The sequence below is a fragment of the Anomalospiza imberbis genome, chromosome 14, assembly GCF_031753505.1.
Source record: "Anomalospiza imberbis isolate Cuckoo-Finch-1a 21T00152 chromosome 14, ASM3175350v1, whole genome shotgun sequence".
NCBI lineage: Eukaryota > Metazoa > Chordata > Aves > Passeriformes > Viduidae > Anomalospiza > Anomalospiza imberbis.
In genome coordinates, this window is record NC_089694.1 from 5,676,033 (window position 1) to 5,695,974 (window position 19,942).

General features: G+C 55.5%; 1 protein-coding gene across 2 annotated transcripts in view; it reads left to right on the forward strand.

The window, feature by feature from the left end:
- EFNB1 (ephrin B1) overlaps window positions 1-19,675 on the forward strand; it is a 45,204-nt gene extending 25,529 nt beyond the window's left edge. For both annotated transcript variants that reach the window (XM_068204641.1, XM_068204640.1), the window contains exons 2-5: window positions 2,964-3,241; window positions 16,437-16,529; window positions 17,474-17,602; window positions 18,549-19,675. In XM_068204641.1, the coding sequence (XP_068060742.1) occupies window positions 2,964-3,241; window positions 16,437-16,529; window positions 17,474-17,602; window positions 18,549-18,937 (889 nt within the window). In that variant the 3' untranslated portion in view covers window positions 18,938-19,675. The remainder of the gene's footprint in view (window positions 1-2,963; window positions 3,242-16,436; window positions 16,530-17,473; window positions 17,603-18,548) is intronic.
- Window positions 19,676-19,942: the final 267 nt, after the last annotated feature.

The window sequence follows — 19,942 nt, forward strand, 5'->3', positions numbered from 1 at the left end:
AGGAGTTGCTCTGTTCACTCCTCCGGGTTAAGATAAATCTGAAGACATGTCCTTGTGAAGACAAGTCAAGTGTAATTCCTTTTTGTCTTCAACCATCCCTTGTAACTAAAATACCTTGTCTCCAGAATTGGCTGAAATCCTGCGTTCAGGCAACATGTGACAATTTTTGGACGTTCTTTTCCTCTCCTTTTCTTGTGATAAATGTTGCTTTTCACTGTGTATTTTAAAGGAGAATTTCCCAGAGAACCAGCCTCTGGCATAGTGGGAGCTATTGTTGGTCTTCCCTAGGACGATCATCACAAGCTGTCCTTGTGACAAAGCAGAATTTTTGGGGGAAATAAAGGTCTCTGTGTGTGGTGAAAAGCTGGAAGAGCTGTGTGAGTGGTTCGAGATACATGCCTCAAGTTTATCTCCCCTCCTGTGCTGCCCAGGCTGTCATCTGGAAACAGCCCTGCTGTTAGAGAAGAGGGGAAACGGAGGAGAAAAAAATCAGGAAAATTGGAGGACAAAGGGAAAACGGTCTGTGTGCAGGTGGGGAGCAGCAGTTGGAGGGAGCAGCGCAAAAGCTCCATGCACAGGGAAGTGGCTCTGTCTTGCTCCATGTTTGTGTGGATCTGGAAGATGTTGAGCTAATTCCCAGACAGTAGCTGTGTGCTCCTGGAGCTGAGACTGAGCGTTTGTGGAAGGGATTTGCCTCCTTGTTTTATCCTTACATAAACCTAAGGTAAGCCTTGGTCCTGAAGTTCCTGAGATGAAGAGGTGCCAGCAGGATGTGGTACTGGGAGGTTCTCAGCTCCCTCGGTTGCTTCATGGCCCCTCCCCTGCTTACAAATCCATTTGGCCTGATCCCAACAGGCTGGTGGCCCAGGGACCGGTTGGTTTGCAGGTGTTGGCTAAGGTTTTGGCCACAGAGGTGTGATAGGTCCTCCTGGTATGGAGATGAGGGTGGATAGGAGCCTTCTCCTCCTGCTCCGGCGGTGCAAGACATCTGCTTGACTTGTTTGTGGCTTCCTGTTTGGCATCTTCTGGGCAGAAGGGAGCTGGCAGGAGCTGGAGGAGGGAGCTTGAGTCACTCCAGAGTCCTGTGCCAGGAAGCCTCTGACTCAGCCCAACGGTGGAGAAAGGAGTGTGGGATCCAGCTGCCTCTCGGGGTGGGAACCCGTGCAAGTGTTCACTTGCGCTGCGTGTCTGCGGCCGGGCGGGGAGGGAGGGACAGGGGCTGCTCCCGCCTCCTGCTCCCGCTCCGGCCTTGCGTCAGGGCTCTGTCCGTGGGTGGGGAAGCCTTTATCGCTCCCAAGCCTTTGGAATTGCGTGCTGGCCACTGGCCAGGTGACCTACTTGGTAGTGTGAAGCAAAGCATGGCTCACCTGCTGGCAGTGCCGGGATGGAGGCAGGCTCTGCATCCCACCTGCATCCCTAAAGACCCTCCAGGGGCCAAGTTTCCCACTGTCTCCTGGTCACCTTCTGCCTGAATCATGACTTGTACAAAACTCCCTGCAACCTCATGTGGCCAAGGTGCTGCTGTGCCACTGGTGCTGGGGTTGGGATGATCCCAACTGTCCTGTTGTGCTGCTTTGGTTACTACTGGAGCTGATGTGGTGGAGCTGCAGCCAGGCAGGGAGGATGGACTCATAACCCCTCTAAATCCAGCTCCTTGATGGGGCTGTGCCTGCCATCCCTGTGCAGTGCTGTGGTTGCCTGGGATGCTCCTCTGACCTGGCAAGCTGCAAGTGAGGTGCAGATGATGTCTGTGTGTCTGCCCTGCTGCTACAGCTGGCACTGAGCTCCAGAGCCCGTGCCAAGGGCACTTAGGGGTGCGTGGGCTTCGGCTCCGCCTGCCTGCTCCAGCCCAGCCTGTGGATCTGCTTGGCTCCTGCAGCCAAAGGCCTGGTGCTGGTTCCAGCTCTGTGGCTTCTTGCTAAGACTTGCATGGAGCCACGGAGCAGGTTGGTCTTGTGTGTTTGATCTTCCTTCCATGGAGCCTGCAGCTCTAACCGGAGCAGCTGGCTGGGGGAGAAAGTATCTTGGCCCCATCCAATCTCTGGGGTGGGCTGGCGCAGGGATGGGCTGTGTCCGACAGCGGAAGGGGAAGCATGGCCGTGCAGCCGTGGCAAAGTGCTCGCTTTGCGTTTTCCTGTGCCCAGATTATGTGAGAGAGTTGCAGCAGAGATAACTCTGCAGGAAAATCCATTCCCACCTTATCTCCCATCAGGACCGCATTTAGTTGCCTACATCAAAGTAGATGATCTGCTGCTTCCCTCCTTGCTGCCCTAATCCTCTCCTTCATGCTGAAAAAAACCCAATCAGTGCCTTGCCCCACCATAACGAGATCCAAATGTTAATTATCAGCATCTTGCCTTCCTACCCTTCCCAATGCCCTGCCTTCCAGCCCCGAATAGCTTTCCTCCCTCCTTGCTCCTCTCCATCCGGTCCTCCCACGCTCCTGGGCATGCTGTTGAGCCTGGCTCAGTAGAAGTTGTCCTGCAGGATGCTTCCTTCCCTTCCATTTAAGGACAGGAATTCCTCAGGGAGCCAGGGTGTGGACGGGATCCCTCCCTTCACCCCATTGTCAGGACTTCTCCCTATGCCTAATTATTGCCTGTCCCTGCAGGAAGCTCCTTGCCTGGCCGTCGGGCAGAGCCGCGGCGTCTCCCAGCCCTTTGTGGAAAGACTCATTCCCGGTTGGATGCCAGGCTTGGGGCCGGGAAGGGTGCCCACCCTTATCATGGCTGGCGAGCGGGACTGACCCAAGCCAGCCCTGATTTTGTCAGCAGGAGCCTGTGGTGGCTCCATGCACAGGCTGGGATGGTGAGGGAAGAGGAGAACTCGGTTTCAGTGTCAAAACACCTTACAGAGGGGGAGCAGCAGAGCTGAAGCACAAAAATGGTGTCAGAGTGGGGTGGGCTGGGCTGGTGTGGCCTCTGCTCCAGCACATGGTAACCTCTTACCCTCCTCTCTTCCAGGTTCATGACTGGGAAGGGGCTGGTCATCTACCCAGAGATTGGGGATAAACTGGACATTATCTGCCCCAAGGCGGAGCCGTCCAAGCCTTACGAGTACTACAAGCTGTACCTGGTGAGGAAGGAGCAGGCGGATGCCTGCAGCACCGTCATGGACCCCAACGTGCTGGTGACATGCAACCGGCCCGAGCAGGAGATCCGCTTCACCATCAAGTTCCAGGAGTTCAGCCCCAACTACATGGGCCTGGAATTCAAGCGGCAGCAGGATTACTTCATCACATGTGAGTCGCCCTCCTCTTCCTTGCTGCCAGCCCTGGCTTGGGAGGGCTCAGGCGCCTGGAGAGTGTCACCAGGCGCTTGTGTGTGACTTGGCCGGTGCAGAGAGCTGACACGGATGGAAAATATGTCCCGCTGGATGGGAGCAGGGGGAGGAATGTGTCACTGGTCGAGTGGGTCACCAGTCCCTGGCTGCTGTGCTGTGTCCCCTGCCCTGCTCACAGCTGGGAGCAGGAGCACATCCCCATCTGGGGTTGGCCCTGGAGCACTGTCATGCCTGGAGCCTATTTTTTGCTGCCATCTTTGCTGGAAGTGTTGCAGGGTTTTGCCTGGGAGCTGAGGAGAAAGAGGAATGGTGATGCTTGTCCTTACTCCTGGGTGTTGCTTCCAAGAGCAGCCCCAGCACAGGGAAGTTCTGGTGGTGTCCAGTGTGAGATATGATCGAAGTGGCTGAAAAATTCTGCACGTTGGCTTGTTCTGTTTATGTCTTGGTGCATCATGGCATTTTATGGAGGGGAGAGAGAGGAGGCTGGAATTTTCTTGGAGCCTGTGGTCTGTGCGTGCAGGGGATTGCTGCACAGAAATGTATCCCCTTGTGCCTGCTCTGCTGTGGATGCAGGGGGAGCTCAGCCGTGTCTGGGCAGTGCTGCCCCCCCTCTATTGGTCCCCACCCCTCCTCCTCAGCCTGGCTGTCCCCGCCTGGCTGGGTGCACTGCAAAGGGCACGGTGGCCATGGCTCAGCTCCCCTCACTGTGTGCCGTGGGCTCTGCAGCGAGCGGCTGGCACAGGGGTCACTGACCGTGTGGGAGCGAGCTCCTGGCCGTGGGAGCCGTGTGTTCCTGGCTGGAAACAGGGTATTTTTAGCCTGGAATCTTTGGGAGGGGGCAGCAAGGCCGTGGCAGGCAGTAGAGACAGGGGGGCTGTGTTTTAGCATGGTGCTGTGGTGAGGCTGCTGATCTGAATGTCCCCAGCGAGCCTGGCTGGGGCTGTTGGAATCTTACTGCAGAATAATTTGGAATAAACCTGATGCAGAGGAAGCAGCCGGGCCCAGCTCTTGCAGGTCAGCCTTGAGCCCTCATCAGTTCTGTCATGGCAAATTTTGCTGGGTGCTGAGAGGGGCTCATGGTGGGCTCTGTTCCCTGTGTGGCCATGGAGATGACAAAGTGGCTCCTGGATGGTCAGCCAGGGAAGTCTCCCTAACAGGAGGGGTGACCACAGGGACGACCTGGCACCACAACCTGCAAAGCCAGCTCAGCTCAGGGCTGGCAGTAACTGTGGGCTCTCCAGGGCTGAGTCACTGTGGCAGGGCCAGGCTCTTCCAGAGCAATGCTCACTGTCACTGTCCAGACATAGGGATGTCTGTCCTATGTCACTTGAGAGGCACCAGCTTTGAAGCCATTGTGGGCAGAACACCCTGGTTCCAGCCCAGATGCCGCAGATGGGGATGCCAAAACCCCTGGCACAACTGCCATGTAGGCTCCCATCTCCCTTACCCCAGCCTGGTGGCTCTGTGATGGCAAAGTTCAGCCTTCTGCCATCCTTCAGCTGAAGGAAAGCTTGATTGAATATAAGCTTTGCCTGCAGTGGGCAAAAACTTGGGAGAGAGGCCAAAGTGGCAGGCTTGGGTCAGCCAAGCATCTTGAAGCACTTGGTCAGTGGCTCCTCTGTGTTTGGGGATCAGGTTCAAGCACTGACATGGTCATCAAGCTAATGAGCGCTGAAATTGGAGTCCTCTGAGCTACAGCCCATGGGACTCTCAGGCTACAAAGAGCCCTCAAAGACAAATAGGTTCCCCAAAACGAGCTCAGGAGGTGAACAAAGCACCAAGAAGAAGAAATATGGGATCTCTCTTATGGTAACCAAATCCATCAGGAAGGTGGAGGCAGAAGGATTTACCAGCCTCTGAATTACCCAGGTTTTAAGGAGCTGTTTTGCATTTCACACGAAAACTGAAGTGAAAATCAACCTCCCGGAGCTTTGGGAGGTGCTTTCATGAGCGGTCGCCGGTGCGTTGCTGACTCCAAACGCGGCTCCCGCGGGGCCCCTGCAGCTTTGAGCTGATGCCAGCTCCCCTCCAAGGCTGCCAGCACACCTGGGTCACTGCAGGTGACCGGCTCCAGCTCGCTTCGGATCCGACGGGACACGCAGCCGGGATTTTGCAAAGACGGTATAGCCCAGGTTGGGAAATCCCCGGCTGTGTGTCCCATTGGATGTTGGGCTGAGCCTTTTAAACTCATTTTTTAATATAAAATCCTATTTATCCTCTTGTTCCCAGTTTCAGGCTGTATAGGGATGCAGCGAGCGGGGTGCTTGGAGCATCCCTGTGGGATGCCCCTCCTCTCCTCAGGGGGCCGGCAGTGCCCTCTGCCCCTGCCATGGACCGTTTCTGACTTTAATTTCTCTTGACTCCTCCAAGCTTTGATGCGAAACCCCTCGGAGCTGGGAGCTGCCAGCTGAACTTTGGCCCCTGGGTGGGCTGAGGATGCTCCTGTGATCTGGCCATACCCTCTGCTGAGCAGCCCCAGGAGTTCTTTCTGCCAAGAAATAAAATAGCCAAAAAAACAAAGTCAAAAGTCTCCTGAGCAGACCACCCACATGTTGTCTTTTTTTCCCCCCCCTAATTTTTCTCCCCTCCCTTTCCACAAGCTTTGCCTGGACACACAAAAGGGGTTTTTTTTCTCTCTTTTCATTTCTAAGCCAGGGAAGCAATGCTGGAGCTCAGGGGAACAGGGCATGTGCCACTCATCCCCCACCTTCCCCAGCAGCTGGAAAACCTCCTCACCGGAGCCAGAGGGCTTCCCAGGGTCCCTCCTATTCAGGACCCCTCCTTGCCATTGCTTTGGATATGCCAAGCCTTATTTAGGGACACTTTTATCATGGAGGGACATGGCCCCAGCGCTCGGCTTAGCAATGAAAAGGCTTTTGAAAGCTGCTGTTCCCTGTCCCCATCCTCTCTGGAGCCTCACACCGACCCCCTCCACACCAGCTCCCAGCTTTCCTTAAAAGCATCTTTGCTCCTGGGGGTGGACAAGGAAAGGTGATGCTTATTCCTGAGGCTTTCCATAATGAACAAGATGCAGCAGCATCTGCCTGCAGGTCTGCAATGGAGACAGAGGCTGGGGGACACATGAGACTCCAGCAGGATGTGGGCACCATCCCCAGGATGAAGTTCTGAGAGAGTGAAGGAGATGAGGATTTGGGAATTGTGTGTTTTCTATCATGATGTGCTGTGGTTACTTCCGTCCTTGGGTCTCCTGGATGTTTCCCTGCTTGCCTTTGGTGTCTTGGTGTGATTCCCTGTCCCCAGTGTCCTGTGCCCTCCCTTCAAAATACTTCCCACTGGAGTAGCCTCGCCCCTGACTGGTGCCTGCACTCCTGGGATGTCGTGGGCAGCTCCAGCCCCACCATGGCTTATCCAGCCCTGCAGGTTCAGCTCCTTCCACCTCCCCTCCTAATTCACTCCAGCTCCTAATTGCGTTTGCTGCTCCTCTTTGAACTTGCTCCAGTTTTACTATCTCTGGTAATGAGGTGCCTGGATAGAGATCCATTAATCCCCGTGTCCTGGCAGCAGGGTGACGTGAGGAGGAGCTCCCAGAGTGGCTCCCTGCTATCCCAGAGTTCTGGATTAGAGAATCAAAGAATAGTTTGGGTTAGAAGGAACTGTTAAATGTCACCTAGTCCATCCCTGGAAGTGTTCAAGGCCAGGTTGGATAGGGCTTGGAGCAACCTGGTTTAGTGGAACATGTCCCTGCTCATGGCAGGGGATGAACTGGATGGACTCCCATAGTTCCCAGCTCCTTCTCTGGTTTTTGGGGCTGGTGGTGGTCCTGGCAGCCCCTTCTATGTTCAGTGGGGTGTGGAGACCCCAGGCAAACCTCGCTCAGCCTTGGGGTGCACTCCAGGCAGCTGTTTGCAGATGTGGTGGTGGTGCTGTGGTATTCTTCCAGGTGTTCTTCCTCAGTGTCCAACCTGTCCCATGAGCCTCTTTAAAGCGCAGAGCCCTTGTTTCATGACAATGCTGAAGGAAAAGCAAGGTCCTAGTAGATGTTTCCTCATAAATCCGAGGCATTTGCTGTTTATTGTGAGTCCTTAAGCCCTTCAATCCATTTTTGATGTAATAACGTCCGTAATCCAATCCAACGCTTTTTGGCAGTGGGATGCAGTGAGAGCGGATCTATTACCCTGAGTGTTGTGTTAAAGCCCTTGTCTTGCATTTCTGTTTTTAGATGCAATTAGTCTTAACCTGGCAAGAATTATTTGTTGTAAACCATCGCTGCTGCTGCTGCGATGTGGCTTCGTCCCCGGGCCATGCTCTGTCAGCGTTTTTATGCAGCTCAGCGTGAGGAAGGGGGTCACCTATACCCTGCCAGCTGCCAGGATCATCCTTCCTCCTCAGGAGCTTTTCTGGGACACGTTGCCATACTCACTTTTCTGGCTGTGCTCCTCCAGCTTCCGTTGGTTTGGGAAGCCTTCAGCCCGTGCCAGTGCATGTGTGCAGAGTCGCTCGCGCTCCTTCCTGCATTCCTTGGGATTTGATAATTCCCTCCCTGGTTCCTTGGGCTGGGGGCTGTGCCAGGGGGTCCTTTGTCAGCCCGCCAGCTCTTTGCTGATGCCATTTGAATGTGGCCACTTTCATGTGCTCCTCATCCTCCTTCCCACAACTTGTTTGGTGGAGGGGAGTTGAAAGCCCAAGGGCCGTTTGATGCCATGATGGGAGCTGTGAACTTCTGCTGATAAAACTCCAATTAAGTGGCTTCCTCATTCTTCACCCAAAGGGGCCCGGCTTGCGACACACCCGGGCCAAGTAGAGCCAGCCTGGTGGCATCCATCTGGTTTTGGGGCTTTGCTTCTTCATCCCCATCCCGCTGGGAGCCGCTGGCAGGGGATGGTGATGCCGCGTGGGAGCCGGTGGCTGGACACAAACGTCTCTAACGGTGTCTTGCTCCCAACTTCAAAGCCTGGGCCCTGGCCATGTCAAACCCAAATAATGGCCCTTAGACAACACGCGGTTCCTTGTCTTGCAGGCTTGTCTGAAGAGCGTGACCACAGTAAATGTGATTTTGTTGAGCCCTGTCCCTTAAGCCTCTGCCTCTTTTCTCTTCTCCTCCTCCCTCCTGACCTTTTCGGCTCAGCGCTGTCCCCGGACAGCCCCTGGCAGCTGATCTCATGGCTCAGCCTTTCATGGCCCTAATAGGGATGAAAAACCCCCTCAGAAAGGGCCGGTGTCCCGGGCCCGGCCGGGAGGTAAATACCCCGTGCTTTGATCTGCTCTGGGGCCAGGGGGGCCCTGCCTGCCACAAACCCCTGCCCAGGGGTCCCTGCCTGCCATAACCACCCACCCAGGGGTCCCCATGCCCTCTCATCTCCCTGGATGCTGGGCAGCCCAGCTCTGCCTACCACCCTGGCACAGCAAAGGGCTCTGGAGCTGGGCACTGGGTGCTGTCTGCCTGGGAAATTGGGCTGGCTGCATCTCAGGATGCTCTTCCCCAGGAGAAATGATTTGCAAGAGCATCTCTAACATTGTCACGACCCCTTTAGCATTGTCACGACCCATTAGGAGAAAACAAAACATGTTTAACTCCTCAGTGCTTCTGAACACTGAGGTGACAGTAGAGATGGCTTGCAGGGGTGATGGCAGTGAAGAGGCGACATCTTCCTCTGCATCACCTGCTTGATCCTGCTCTGCCCCCCTGTTCCTGGGACACTGGGAATCTGTCTGTCCCCCCTAAAAGGGCTGTCTTGGCAGCTGTGGTGGGAGGATCACACCGGAGCAGGTTTTTTGGTGCATCCCATTTTCCCTTTCCTCACTCTGGCTCTTCCAGCTCCTGCTCCTCTTGCCATGTCTGCAGCAAATCCTAGGGCATCTCCTGGAGCTGCAGCTGCATGGATTGTGGTGGACCTGGCTCTTCAGTGGTGGTCACCTCTGAGGACTTCCTCTGGGACACTGGAAGCGATTGAACTTGGCTGCTTTTGGATTAAACATTGAGTAGGAGACTCTTAAGGCAGAAAGAGTTTTCAGCTTGATGAGGAATTGAAACAAATCCTGGCATATTTTTTTAAATAACCATAACATCAAGACCCTCTCCCTGGGCTGTTCTGCTGGGATCTGTATTACAATCCACTGCTCCTGTAGTGCTGGGAAGAGGCTTATTGGTGTTACTGCAGCTCTGACCTGGTGTGGAGGGGTCTGTAATGGTGGGTGCTGGGTGTGTGATGGTAGGTGCTGGGATGTGGTGGTGGATGGTGGATGCTGGTGATGGTGGGTGCTGTCACACCAAGAGCTCACTGGGGGCTCCAGGAAGCACCATCACACTTGGGCCCTGAGACGTGCAGGGTGCAGGGTTTGACTTTAATGAACTGTGACATAGTATCCATTTCCGTCCCTAATTTCTAGGGATCTGTGTCTATCCACCCCTCAGCCAGGCCAGCCCCGGTGGTGTGTGGCCCCTTCAGCAGGGTGTCATCCTCCACTCAAAGTGTTTTTGCCCCAGGACTGATGTTTTTGCTGCTGCTGTGTAATTCCTGAGCTCTTTGATCGCACCTGGCAGTGTGGAGTGGGAGTTGCACACCTCATGGAGAGGGGGCTGCAGGAGCAGTGGAATCTGGGGGCGGCTACAGTGGGATCAGCTCTAATTTGGGGGTAGAGAGTTCCCTTCCTCCATCCATTACTCAGCGAGGAGGCAAATCCTTGTCTGGAGAGTCAGGGGTTTATGTGGCATCTATTGGAAATTTCCAAACCCTGTAACTCAGAGTGTTGCTGGAGACTATTTGGTTCATGCACTGGTGTCTGCCTGGAGCAGACCAGCTCCTGAGGTCCTGCCATGCAATCCCCAGGAGCAATGGAACATCTCTCGCTCCAGTTGTTGTGGGGTGCAGCACTGGAAGCCACAGGTGATCCTACTCTGAGCCAGGCTCTGGTGGGTGCATGCTTATGGTGGGAGCAGTGCCTGGGCTGGCTCCTCTTGCAGGCAGGGGATTATTTGCAATTCTAGGCCAGGAGTTTCCCCAGTGTCACCTCCCCAGTTCCAGAAGTTCCTGGTGGTTATGCAAAGTTTGCCTGTAATTGCAGTGGGGTTTCCTCCTGGCTGTCCCATAGCACCCAGGGCTGCTGTCCCTCCCCACTGCCTGGCTCCCTGAGCTCTCCCAGGCACCTGGAGCTTCCAGAAGATTTGCACATGAATCTGTCCCTCTGTCAGCCTCTTTGTCCCTGATCACCTGAAGTTTTCTCTGAGTCCTGGGGGTGCGGATGGAGCGGATGGAGCCTGAGCTCAGGTGAGCAGCTGGCATCATCCTTGCAGCTGGGGGATGACGCTGTCTGTCTCCATCCCCTTCCTAAAGGATTTCTCAGTCATCTCCCAGAGGTTTTGCTACCTAACAGGAGAGATTTACACCCTGTTAAAAGGCAGTAAGTGCTTTCCTCCCCTCCTGCTCCCAGCAGGGCCCACAAATGACTCTGGCAGAGCATCAGGTGGGGAATTATGTGGCACTTTGATCCTGACGTGTCTCCAGTTGCTTGGGGCGACCACAGACACAGCACAAATCACCTTCCTCTCCCAATGACGTGCTCTTTCTTTGGAAGGGATGGACAGACCTGAAGACAAAGGGTTTATTTAGGGCTGTGGTCCTCCTGAGCTGCGCAGGAAGCAGGATGGGGACACTGGGAGTTTCCACAGCTCATCCACATCGACAGTGTTGATGATAAAGGGCTTGAGTGAGTCACAAGCTGTGGTCCTGCAGCCAAGATGTGCTTTCCAGCCTGGATGAGGTTCCCTGCAATCCAGCAGTGACTCTTAATTATGAAACTAATTAGGGCTGGTTATAATTTTCCACCAGAAAGCTGTTTTAATGGGAAATTAGCTTTTCACTTAAGCATTACTTGGGTAAAGTGTCTTTTTCCAGTGGATACTTCAGTGTTCGCCTGTTCTCCCTTTGCCCCAGGAAAGAATGGGAGAGAATGGAGCTGTAGGTGATGAGGATGAGTGTGGTGGGTGGTGTCCTCCCTTCTTCCAGCTGTAACTGTGTTCATCCCTCTGCTCTCTGTAAAGAATGGGGCTAATTTAACCCTTTATTTTGATTTTGGGGGTGCTGACCCTGGCCAGGGAAAGCCAAACCCCATCCCACACATACCCCATGTGATGGCTTTCATTCCTATTTCCAGCAGTGCATTTGAACTGGTGATTTTCCCACTGTGTTTGCTGGAGCAGGGAGTGTGGGGTGGGATGGCCACATTCCCAGTTGCTGCAGCGGCAGGCTCCACACTTGCCCTGTTCAGCTGTGGGGAGGGACACAGCAATCCCAGCTGGCTTCATGGCATGGGCCTGGCAGTGCCCTGATGCCAGGGAGGAGAGCAGAGGGGGCCCTCCCGCGGTCAGCGGTGCCAGTGGCCCAGCCCCCGTGGCCCTTCTCTCTCCATGCCGGACCGTGTGGCTGGAGCAGCTCTGGAGCTGGCAGGAGTGGCTGTGAAACCCAAGCCTTGCACCTCCTGCGCCGTGCGGGGACGGGACAGGGCCGGGCTGGCTCACACAGGCATTTCAGGGGCTGCAGGGCCCCTTCCCGGCGCAGCTGCCTCGGGAAGGCTGGGAGAAGGCTGGAAGAAGGCTGGAAGGCGGCTGCCGGCCCTGCTGGCACTGTGACAGCGTGGGGTGGGCTCCCTCCGCACAGCCCCTGCCCCGGCGCTGGCAGCAGCCCCAGCCAGTGTGCCAGAGCTCAGGAAAGGGGCTGGGGGATGTGTGCGGGGTGTGGGGCTCGTGTCCCCACAGTGGGGCTGGCTAGGAAGTGACACCGATATTAATATTAATAGTACCAATAACGGGATGCCCTGAGCTGGAGCTGTGTGTCCCTGATGCCTGGGAGGAGCAGTAGGAGGAGGAGGAGCAGGGGCTGTAACCAAGCCGTGCTCCCCAGGGAGCTGGTGTGCAGTGGAGCAGGCGGGTGCCTCTGCTCTGTGACCTGGAAGTGGCTCCATGTCCCCTGGGGTGCCAGCCCTGGTTGGGATGGGGGGAAGGAGTTCAATGCCCGTGGTGGGTTGGGCTCCAGTGCAGCACCTCTGTGTTGGTATCTAGGGGGTGTAAAATAGCTTGAAAGATCTGGAGAGGGGAGGTAGCAGGAGCTGGGATTTTATTTGATGTGCTGTCTGCTTGTGGATTCCTGCAGGGATCTCTGGCAGTGTCCGAGCACATCAGAGATGTGGGAGGCATGTCTCTAGAGTGACCTGTAGGGGCTTCACCTGTACCAGGAGGGGCTTTCAGCCCAGGGGTGTCCAGGCTGGGCTGAGGCTGCTCCGCAAGCTGCCCCTTGCCTCTGTGGTTCTGGCAGGATCGAGGTCAGGCTGTGGGGCACTGGTGGGATGCTGCCACCTCTCCTGAAGTGATGGAAACACGAACCTTGTGCAGGTCTGGGGGCCAGGGGGCTGGTGGGGACGGCGGCCGGGCTACGGCCACGCCGTGCCTGGCTGGGGCTGGAGCACGGCTGAGCTGCACAGATGGAAGAGTGATTAAGAGCAATAAAAGGAAAGAGACTTGGATTCGCTACAGTCTCAGCACATTAATTGTGCTTTGGGGCCCAAATCATAACGCAGCCCTGCTAGAGGGAATCCAGCAGAGAAACCAAACATCTCGCTCTGGCCAAGGCTGACCATTTAAGAGACCCTTGCCTTCATCTCTTGCCAGGTATTACTTCCAGCGTCTCCCATCTGCCAAAACCCGAGTTCTCCTTTGAAATATTTTTAGGGGAGCGAGAAAAGCTCTGGTGACACTGAGTGCTGGTGCTGGGGAGGCAGCAGGGACAGCACATGGCATTGCTGGCTTGGAGACGGGACCATGGGGTTGTTGGGGATCTCAGCCATCTGTCCCAGCTCCGTGGTGTGTGTCACTGCGCTGGATGGGCGTGTGGGATTCCAGGAGTGGAGGTCCTGCCTGGCTTCCATGGTGGCTGAGCATCTCCTCTAAATTGACAAGCAATTACATGGTTAATGGTATCACTGTTAAATCCTCATCACTCAGCAGCCCGGGGCTTAATGTTCCATTAGGGCAGAGGCATCTCTGGGCTGGGAGCAGCCTTTGGAAGTCAGCCTTTGGAAGTCACTGGCCAGAGGTTATTTTTGCTCTCCCAGTCCTACAGCCAACCTGCAAATCCATCCAAAATGGAATAAGGCAGGAAAATGCTTCTGTCAGTGTTGCTGGGTCTGGCTGGATTGAGCCTTGCTGGTGTAGATTGGGAAGGTGAAATGTTGTTTGAGACCTGCCATTTCCTATTCCATGGGTATTCCCAGCTCCCTGCCTGGCTTCCTTTGTTGTGTCACAGCTCTGCCTCCTGCTGCTGCCCTGCAGCTGCCTCTCTGCAGCTCGGCGCTCTCCCAGCTCTCCTGCAGCCGTGCCTGTGGATTTAACATTTTCGTCTGTGGGTTACTGACTCTGGATTCCATCAGCAGCTGAGGATTGGTGGTGTCACCACAGCTCACCGTAACTATGGCAGTGAGTGGCACAGGCACCTGAGGAATCCATCAAGTGCCACCCAGATCCCAGTCTGGATCCACTGGAGCTGGGCTGAGCTGAGCCTGGAGCGTTCTGCTGGAGCTTCTTCCACTGGGAAAGCAGGATACAAAGCGGGAGGAGCAGCTCTTCATCACTGAGCTTCACAGGGAATTGTGCTGGAGGAGCCTTTCCCGATGGATCAGGGATCAGGGACCTGCTGCTCTCACATCACCCTGCTCTACATGTTCACATCAAACTCTCTGGACTCTGCACCATTTGGATGGATTTGGGGATTTAAAATTTTGACTTTTGGAAGCCCAACCAGCTGCATGGAGCATCCAGCTTCTCTCTGGCCCGTTGTGGATTTACACGGAATGTGGAAGCTCATGTCCTTGTTTCCAGAGGCCATTCCAAGACCATCACTGTGGGTTTTACAAATGTTTTTCCTTTTTTTTTTTTTTTTTTTTGTTCCCTCAAGCAACTGCTTCTTTTTTCCGCATGGTTCCCTCTCAAAGCTACTTTCTCCCTCATCATTTCCATGGCTAGAACAAGAAGAAACTTTGTGTCCAACTGTGGGGTGGGAAGAAGGCTGCTCAGCTGTGTCCCTTTGTCCATCCCTGTGGCTCCAGCTGCCATCCCTGTGGCTCCAGCTGCTCCCTCTGTCCTCTTTGGACCTTTAATATTTTTTTGTTGTTATGTGGATGGAATGTTTTCATAGTTATTTGGAGGAACTGCTGCCTTTATGGGGTCTTCTGGTTTCCCCCACTTGAACCACACTTGCTTGTTACCACATTTTGTTATAATTAGTTAATTATTTATAAATCAGACCTCGTGAGGCCTCACAGGGACTGATTTTTACAGACTGCTGCCTTCTCCCTCGATGGATGAGTCTCTTCGAAATGCAACAACCCATGGCATGGAGCTGGGAAGCTGGGAAACTGCTCAAGGAGCTGCTTCAGGGCTGTGAGCTGGGATGTATCTGCTGATTTCACCCCCACACCGGTGCCTCTGGCCTGGGAGAACTGGGCTGCCGAGCTTTCTGCTGGAGTTCGCTCCCGATGTGTTTTTATGGGGAGTCTGAGCTCAGGTCCATCCTGTTTGGATTCCAGAGAACTCGTGCAGGCTGTCGGGGGCGTTTCTTCGCATTCCCAGGCATTTGCGTGGGGCTCAGTGCTGACAGTGCTGCTGTTGGAAGGGCTGCCAGCAGATCCCAGCTGGATGCACCATCCCAGCTGGATGCACCATCCCAGCTGGATGCACCATCCCAGCTGGATGCACGGCTCCATCCCAGGAGCTGCTGGCAGTGGGGACTGCCCTGCGGGAGAGGTGATAACTCAGCAAATGGCCCAAGGACTTTCTGATTAGGAAAACATTTGCTGGGGTTTCAGGCGAGAGCCTGGATTGCACAGAGGTGTTTGGAAGGAGCTGATGGACTTGGAGCCTGCTTCCTGGAGGGATCTGGGGGTGCTTTCTAGTTTATCCCAGTGTGGAGGCTCATGGAGGCACCCAACCTCCTGCTGTGGAAAGGGGAATGTGGAAACACATTGCTCTGTACTCCAGCCTCTTTCTGTCCCCTCACCAATACCCAGCAGGGTCCAATGGATTCATCCCAGATTTCTGTCAGTCACCTGCCCTGCCAGACCTGCTTTTTTGTGGGACGGAGGCAGGAACTGGGCTGCACAGGGCACTTGAAACCCCAGGGCTGAGCTTCTGCCTTGAGGTTCTGGGAGGTGTTGACTGCGCTGTGCTGGCCAAGTCCTGCCTTGTGTCTGGAAAATTATCCCTGGACTCCATGATTCTCCATCACATTGCCCTCCCCAAGCTGTTGCTGAGCTCCTCCCAGGTTTCCCTGCTTCCCTGGGTGAATTGATCCCTGTGTTTAGATTTGGTGGAGCACTGGGATGCTTGCTTTGTGTTTGCCGTGATAGGGAGGTGATGGGGTGGGAACCATCCTGGTCCCTGGGCAGGTCCCGCTCCATGCCAGGCACAGTGGACCTATCCAAGGCCCTGGTGAGTCAGAAACCAATTTTTGAGTCTGTTTAGCAGAATCTGCCATTTAGGTGCTTAATCCTGAAATCCTTGTGTTTGGGTTTATTCTCTCTTGTGTCCCCCCTGCCCTGAGCCCCGCAGAGGGCTGGAGGATGGGGGACCTTCCCTGTGCTCCCATGGGATTCAAGGGCTGAAAACTCCGTGCAGGCTCCAGCGAAAAGTTAATGTGAATTTAAGTGACTTCTGCCCTGCAATTAGAGCCCCTGGAGTCCACTGGGGCTCTGAGTTTACATTCTTCACCGAGGCACAGGGTGTAATTAGAGATGTATAATTTAAACTGTGCATATGCAAGTGTTCCCATTCTGCACCAGGAGCAAAGGAAATTATCCAGGAATTAAAGGGGGAGGAGGGTGCAGGCGTGGAGAATGGCTCACTTGTGTGGATGTGGCAGTGAGAGGAAGCTGCAGGGATCATGTCCTCACTGCCGCAGGCAGATTTGGAAGGGGCAGGAGCTGGGAATTCGGAGGGCTCCAGATTGGGGTGTGAAGATGTGGCTGTAATGGGGAGTCAGGAGTGAATCCCTGGGGTAAGAGGTGCCAGGGGATAGCTGGGACCTGCTTGGCAGTGCCAGGGGACAGTGAGGACCTGCATAATAATGCCAGGGAAAAGCAGAGAGCTGCCCAGTAGTACCCTTCCAGCTCCTAGGAACCTGTCTAACATTCCCTCTCTTTTCTTGCAGCCACTTCCAACGGCACACTGGATGGCCTGGAGAACCGGGAAGGAGGGGTCTGCCAGACACGCTCCATGAAGATTGTCATGAAAGTGGGGCAGGGTGAGTCCTCCTGTTCCCTGGGGTCTCCTGCTGCCCCTGAACCAGGGTCCCCCTTCCTCTGGGGGATGTGGGAGTTCAAGATTCCAGGGAAACTGAGGCCAGGCCAGCTGCTCCTGGGAGCACTCCTGGGTTACTTCAACAGAATTTCATTTCTTGGATCTTTCTTCCTGCATTTTTTCTCTTGCCAACATGGCACATATGTGGAGCACTGGGATTGAAAGGGAGCAATTGTTTCCGGTTACCTCGTGGGCTGTATCCCGGTGGGAAGTGACCTTGGCACAGGACCCATGAGCCCTGCAAGTGTCTCAGGGGGGCTGGCACAGGCAGTGCCTCTGTGACTTCCTGGGCATCCGAGGGGGGATTGTAGCTGGCCAGGCATCAGGGATTGGGCTTGGTAGCTCTCAGCTCTGGAGGCCACCAGGCTGTGGGGACTCCAGTGGCAGTGGTACATCAGGGATATCACTAACCGACTCTTCTCCTGGAGCTCCTGCTCCCCACCACCTCCATCCCGAGCTGCTTCCCAGCCCCAGCAATGCCCCAGACTCATTTCAGCCCCAACTCGGATGCGCAGCTCCCAATTCTGCTTCTCATTATTGTGTTTGCACGTTGGGGCCAATATTTATAATAAACAGGCAAAGCTGTGCTGCAGCCTTGGCCTCCTGCCTGCCCTTCCCTTCCTTTCCTCCTGCTGCCCGAGCAAGAAACCTGTCCCAGCCCACGCACGGGAGCTCTGAAAACAGCAAACCAGGGAATTAGGGTGGGGACCTGCTTCCCACAAGCCCTGGAGCAGCTCAGCCTTGCTCTGCTGCTCTCGGCATCTCCCAGTGCTCCTTTGCCCCGTGGGAGTGGCTGACAACTGGGGGCACTTCTTTAGGGGGGAACAAGCTGCTGCCTTCCAGGCCAGACCAATGTTTCTCATCCATCCCTCCTCTCCCCTTTCCCAGATCCCAATGCAGTGATCCCAGAGCAGCTGACGACGAGCCGGCCGAGCAAGGAGTCAGATGACACCGTGAAAGTTGTCACGCAGAGCCCGCGCAGCAAGGTCCCAGCGGTGGAGGAGCCCGGCAAGCCAGGTGGGTATTCCAGGGATCCCCAGGAGAAGGATGGAACTCTGCCTCCCATGGGGCCAATGAAGCCCCTCCAAGTTAAGCTTGTTGCATGGATCACAGTGATAACAGACTCTCGGGATCTGGGATCTGGATGGGTTTGCTTGAAGTGTTGTGCTCATCTCTGCTGTCCTGCTGCTGTCCCAGCAGCTCAGGCTGCAGAACAGCTCAGGTTTGTTTCCCCAGCTTCTGGCAGAGCTTGGCAGGGAAGTGCTGTTTCAGCACTCTTCCTCCTCCTCCTCCTCTTCCTCCCATGTGTTCCTCACAGTACATCTGAGAGGGCTTGGAGGAGGTAAGGTCCTTGGGTGTGAGAGCCCTTTGAAGGTAGTTTCATGAGTTCCTGACCCCTCTGAGAGCAAAGTGGAATCAGATGAAGCTGGGAAGTCTTTCTTTTCTTCCTGCCTGGATCAGCCTCTGAGTGCTGCCTCTGCAGGGGCTGCGGCTGCCCCAGCCCAGGGATCAGTAATTGGAGACTGGGGGGCTCTGGGTGTCAGAGCCCATGTTCACCAGGGCATCCTGGTCTGTTGTGGGGAGTGAAGGCTCCCCAGGTCTGGAATGACCATGCCTCACCTGGGCATGATCAACACTCTGCTCCATAGGCTGGGAGATGGGAAGGGGAGCAGTGGTGCAGGATGGGAACAGGGTGTGTGGTGCCCCCTCTGTGGATGCCTGGGACTCCTGCCTGCCTTGCCCAGACCTTCCCAGGGATGTGTGGGTCTGACTGGGGAGGGAAGGTGGGGAGCAAGTGTCGTCCCCTTGGAGGTGAGAGGCTCCCCTCCTTGGGAGCACGACAGAATGTTGTGCTGAGTTTGGGGAGCAGAGAGGGGCTCCAATGAGCAACTCATCCCCCTGCTCCACAGGTGTAATCCATGCATGGACAGAGCACAGACCCCCGTCTCCCCTTGCCTTGCAGGCTCCGTCAACCAGGACGGCCAGGAGACCCAAGGTCCCAGCGATGGCTTCCTGAGCTCCAAGGTGGCCGTGTTTGCGGCCATCGGCGCCGGCTGCGTCATCTTCATCCTCATCATCATCTTCCTTGTTGTGCTCCTGATCAAGATCCGCAAGCGGCACCGGAAGCACACGCAGCAGCGAGCCGCAGCCTTGTCCCTTAGCACCTTGGCCAGCCCCAAATGCAGCGGGAACGCGGGCTCAGAGCCCAGCGACATCATCATCCCCTTACGGACTACAGAGAACAACTACTGCCCGCACTACGAGAAGGTGAGCGGGGACTACGGGCACCCCGTCTACATCGTGCAGGAGATGCCCCCGCAGAGCCCAGCCAACATTTACTACAAGGTGTGAGGAGCAGCCTGGGAACGGCCGATGCAGCAGCGCGGGAGCGCCGGGCGCGGGGCCGGCGCCGCAGGGAGGAAGCGAAACGCCCCCCTCCCCGGCACGGCGGGGGCAGCGCCGGGAGCGGCGCCAGGGAGCGGAGGGCTCAACGCTCACGTGCTGATTCTCCCCTTTGTATTTAGTTTTGTAGTTCTCAGCTTTTGTAATCCCGAGACTCTGAGGGTGAGCCTTCAGCCTCCTCCTCTTCTTCTCTAGACTGTGGCCGGCCGTGGGGGGCGGGCGCCGTGCCTTTCTGTGCTCGGGACACCGCTAACAAACCCAGAGACTCAACCTCCCCTTTGTGGTTTGGGGTTTCCCCGCGTCACCCCTCCGGCCCTGTGGGAAGTGCCCGCCAGCGCCGCAGGGTCCCGGAGCGACGCCGGGGCCTCGGTCCCAGGAGCAGCGAGCGCACAGGGGGATGAGGAGGAGGAGGAGGAGGATGCTTTGCCATGGTGCCAAGATGCAGACAACTGTGCAGGGAGGAAGCTGGCAAACCCGATTTACTACTACTACTATTATTATTATTATTATAATTATTTTAATTTTTTTGTAACATTTTTATTTTTGTGAATTCCGGGCGGGACTCCAGCCCGCCACTTCTGGGCACACGCCATCACCTCCTTCCAGCACATCATCCTGCCGGCCACGGGGCAGATTTTGCTCCCCCCACTGCCCCTGGAAACTTTTGTGTTCGTAGCTGTTGACTCTTGTTTTAGTATCTTTATAAAAAGAAAGAAAGAAAAAAAATTTCTATATCCACCCTGTCTCAAGCGTTCAGTGCGCGAGGGGTTGGACATTGCTCCTGCCCCACGTGGAGCAGCCGTGGCCTGGCAGCTCTTCCCAAACCCCTCTGGAGCATCCCACTGTGGAAAAAAGCCTTTGGCTTTCTATCGGGCTGGGGCTGAGCCTGCTGGAAGCAAAGTACGGGGTGGCAGGGGGAAGCTGCAGCCCCCTCCCAAGCTGGACATACTGCAG